General features: G+C 38.5%; 1 protein-coding gene and 1 long non-coding RNA gene across 2 annotated transcripts; one reads left to right on the forward strand and one right to left on the reverse strand.

Annotated features, from left to right (window-relative positions):
* The first annotated feature begins 916 nt into the window (after positions 1–916).
* Positions 917–1790, forward strand: LOC109590964 (uncharacterized). Its single transcript, XR_002189590.1, has 3 exons — positions 917–1038; positions 1092–1336; positions 1383–1790. It is a non-coding gene; the product is annotated as an uncharacterized LOC109590964 (long non-coding RNA).
* Positions 1791–1995: 205 nt separating this feature from the next.
* Positions 1996–3346, reverse strand: LOC109590963 (dynein heavy chain 10, axonemal-like). Its single transcript, XM_020006794.1, has 4 exons — positions 3333–3346; positions 3112–3246; positions 2398–2842; positions 1996–2030 (listed from the first exon to the last, which is right to left on the reverse strand). The coding sequence occupies exons 1-4, from the start codon at positions 3339–3341 to the stop codon at positions 1996–1998; spliced, it is 624 nt and encodes a 207-aa protein (XP_019862353.1). The 5' UTR covers positions 3342–3346.
* Positions 3347–3357: the final 11 nt, after the last annotated feature.

The raw sequence follows: 3357 nt of genomic DNA on the forward strand, positions 1-3357 counted from the left end.
TAACTGTTTGATTATCAGCATGAAGAGAGTCTGCTCAACACTAGCTTCCTACAGTTGCACTTGCTCTTGAATACCTGCAGAAGTAGCAGCACTGCAGCACATACATGCAAGCAGCTCCAGCCCCTCCCATGCATGTAGATTGAAGGTGTGGCATTCCATGAGTGTCAGCAAGAAGACCATGTGAGAAAGAAGCTTCACTTTTTCTTTACTAATCAGCAATATATGATAAACTTGCTGACAAAAAAGTCGCTGCCTTTGTATATTTGAGATAGTATAGGTACTGTAGTACCTATAACCCAGCAAGTTGTTGCTCTAGCGCTGCACAAACGAGTGACCTCAACAATTTCAAGTAAGTATAACTCTTCATCAAGTAAGATTTAGAGAAATCTGTTCATAATTTTTGAAGGCCATGTTCTAATCTACTGAAAAATGCTACCAGCTATCTCTAAAGTGCCAACACAACGGAACTTGGCCCAACTACTCGATTTTCTTACTTTGAAGCTTCTGTACCTAGCACTTGTATTTGAGCAACACAAAACAGTTAAGAAAGACTTTTCCACGTCAAAAAGAAAGATTTAGGAGCTTAGAACACGCTGTGCTAAAGTTATTGTTTATTAAAAACAAATTTCAGTTGTACAGAATGAATGAATGAATGAATGAACGAGAGCACTAAAGTGCATACCCTCGACACAATCTGTATGTAACAGTTTCAATAAATTAAGAGTAAATAATTGGTGAAAGTTTTGAGACAGAGAAGAAGCTTCAGCATGTACTAGATTTATTAAAACTTAGTGAATGTTTTAGACAGACAGAGAATTTTTTTGTTTTTTTAGACAAAGAGCTCCAGCATATTTGCTGCACTGCTGTTAGCTGCAGCAATGTAAAGGTGTGGCTGCAATGAAGGTGTGGTTCATAGATATTAGAGTACATAGGGATTGGAAACGGGCCGTAGCAACAGGAAAATGCTAGTTGATAGTACCGTAAATAATTTCTCTAAATACTCGTATGTAATATTAAAATGGCTGAAAGTTGAAAAAGGTAAGCAAACTTCTCAGGTGGTTTTTTGTTGCATAAAGTCTTATTTTATACAGGTAACCCTTCAATAATGTTGAGAGACATTCTTTCTGTTTGCCCAAGCTGTCTGCTGTAGCAATGTATCTGTTTGCAGTTTAAATTCAGTGTTTTATGAATTGTTGATCACATTTACTATATTTAGTTCTATATTTTGATTTGTACAACCTATTGATAGAAATGGTGTTGGCGACCTCCGGTGTGTTCTAAGCAATACGATGGTGTGATAGTTAATGTCACAGACCCTTTGGTTTTTATGTTAAGGGTACAAAACAAACCTCTCAAACTAATCAGTAAATCTATTGTTACAGAAAGATGCAATCATATTTCCAAACGAAACATAGTGGGCGACCTCCACATTATGAATCTCTATTGAGTGGGTGAATCAGTTATTGTCTTCTGTCTAACACTACTGAGATAAGGGTACAAAACAAAATGTCATTCTAAGCATTCTCATTCCAGAGCAAATATTCAGTGCAAATGATGATGCTAGCAACATAAAAATTAGTCTGGGGATAGATGCTAGTCTCTTCTGCTTCCTTTGATATAAATAATGACGTATAGTGACACCACTGCTGGAATGACAGGTCTCAAAAAGACAGCTCTCGCTCAAAGACAGTCTCCGTTGCTAGGCGTTGCTAGATGCAAATGTCAACTAGCATCCGTATCCTAGCGATGTATACGGAGATACCCCGTTTCCAATCCCTCTGTACTCTAATATCTATGTGTGGTTCAATCAAGCCATGCTCCACCCCACACACAGTAAATGGTGGCACATGGCCCTAAGTGGTGAAGAAAGCTTTGGTTTTTCTCGACTTTTAAAAAGTTTAGCATACATTTGATAGGCTCTATTTGTTGCATACAAACTGCTATCTAGTCCCTAATGTTAAAAGACTCTGGCCGCTACCTCGGGAGAAGAGAGCCTCAGCTAAACTCACAATTAGTTTGGGCTATCATATCTTTAAAACGAAGAAGATTGGAGCAATTCCTCTCATATTAATGAAAGTTGAGGCTTTGCTTTATTGTTTTATCTGCCCTGTTGCTCTTTTGCTTTCACTACAAAAGAGCTGCAGGAGAGCCGACTACGTTTGGCGACTTTGCCAGCTTCTTTTACCACGGAAAAGACAAATCAAGGATTCCCAAGACGGAGAATAACTTTTTCTAGAGCCAGTGTTGATTATAAGACTCTCTAGGACAAGACAAGAAAGCAGTGTCAGCTCAAAAGTGGAGGTCAAAGCGAACACACAGACAGGACGACTGCTTTACCCTCGACCAACGCCTACGCGGTCTCGGGTAATGACAGACACACACAACAACTACCTATACCTCGCGTAGGCGAGGCCAATAATGGTATATTCTCAATGGTTATTACTTTAACAATATTCCTGTCTTTATTGTTGGTGAGTCTATCATAGAAGACTCTGTGGCATTCATTCCTCCAAACTCTAACTAAAGATGGAGGATCATCAAACCTGTCGGGTTTAATCAGTGAGAGTCCATGATAGATCCTAGACAGGTCCTTCAGGTTAAATATATAATGGAACTTAGAAGGAGTGGGCGGGAGGTCCCTCACTACTCGTTGGTACAACTCGAGTGTTGCTGTGGTCAGTGTCTTAGCAAGTGATTGTACTTTAGTGTTGAAAGGGATGAGGTATCCAGCCAGTATAGCTGAGTATATGTGGAATAAAGACTCGTGGGATGGGAATGTGACGTTGAATGTACTAAATAACGATATGAACCTTGGGTCCACTTCATTCCTACCCCCACCTGCCTATAATATTATGGTAATGATAATATAATGTACACTTCATACATGTAATAAAAATAAACTAGTCTCTTCTTTTCAAATTTGGTGAATTTTGGCCAAAATTCCTGTACAAGTACAGGAACTTTTAGTAAATTTTGGAGCAACTTTAAAAGTTTGTAAAAAATCTAATTTGATTTTAAACTTTCTACACAACATAAGTACATGTTAATACACCATTAGTACAGATACAGTACATTCTGTTAGACATTGCTTGTACTAATAATTCAGTCTACCTTTCCCATAGCTGCTATAAATCCAATATCTTTAAATGTCTTCCAGTTAAGGTCCTTCCCTCTGTCATACATACCTCCTTTCTCCAGCAACAACTTGAGAAGAGCAATGGGTTGCTGTGTACCATATGTATCCACCTACAGTAGAGTACAGTAGAGTACAGTACAGTACAGTACAGTACAGTACATGTACATGTACAGGTATTCAAGGTATGTGTACATACTTGTGGCATATTCATATCATCAATG

The sequence above is a fragment of the Amphimedon queenslandica genome, unplaced genomic scaffold (assembly GCF_000090795.2).
Source record: "Amphimedon queenslandica unplaced genomic scaffold, v1.1 AMPQUscaffold_9208_Cont18835, whole genome shotgun sequence".
In the NCBI taxonomy this organism is placed as follows: domain Eukaryota; kingdom Metazoa; phylum Porifera; class Demospongiae; order Haplosclerida; family Niphatidae; genus Amphimedon; species Amphimedon queenslandica.

Coding starts and splice junctions, on each gene's coding strand:
- LOC109590963 (XM_020006794.1), bottom strand. Junction 2,843..3,111: donor TTATAGCAGCTATGGGAAAG/GTAGACTGAATT, acceptor ATAATATTATAG/GCAGGTGGGGGTAGGAATGA. Junction 2,031..2,397: donor ATTGGCCTCGCCTACGCGAG/GTATAGGTAGTT, acceptor TTCGTTTTAAAG/ATATGATAGCCCAAACTAAT.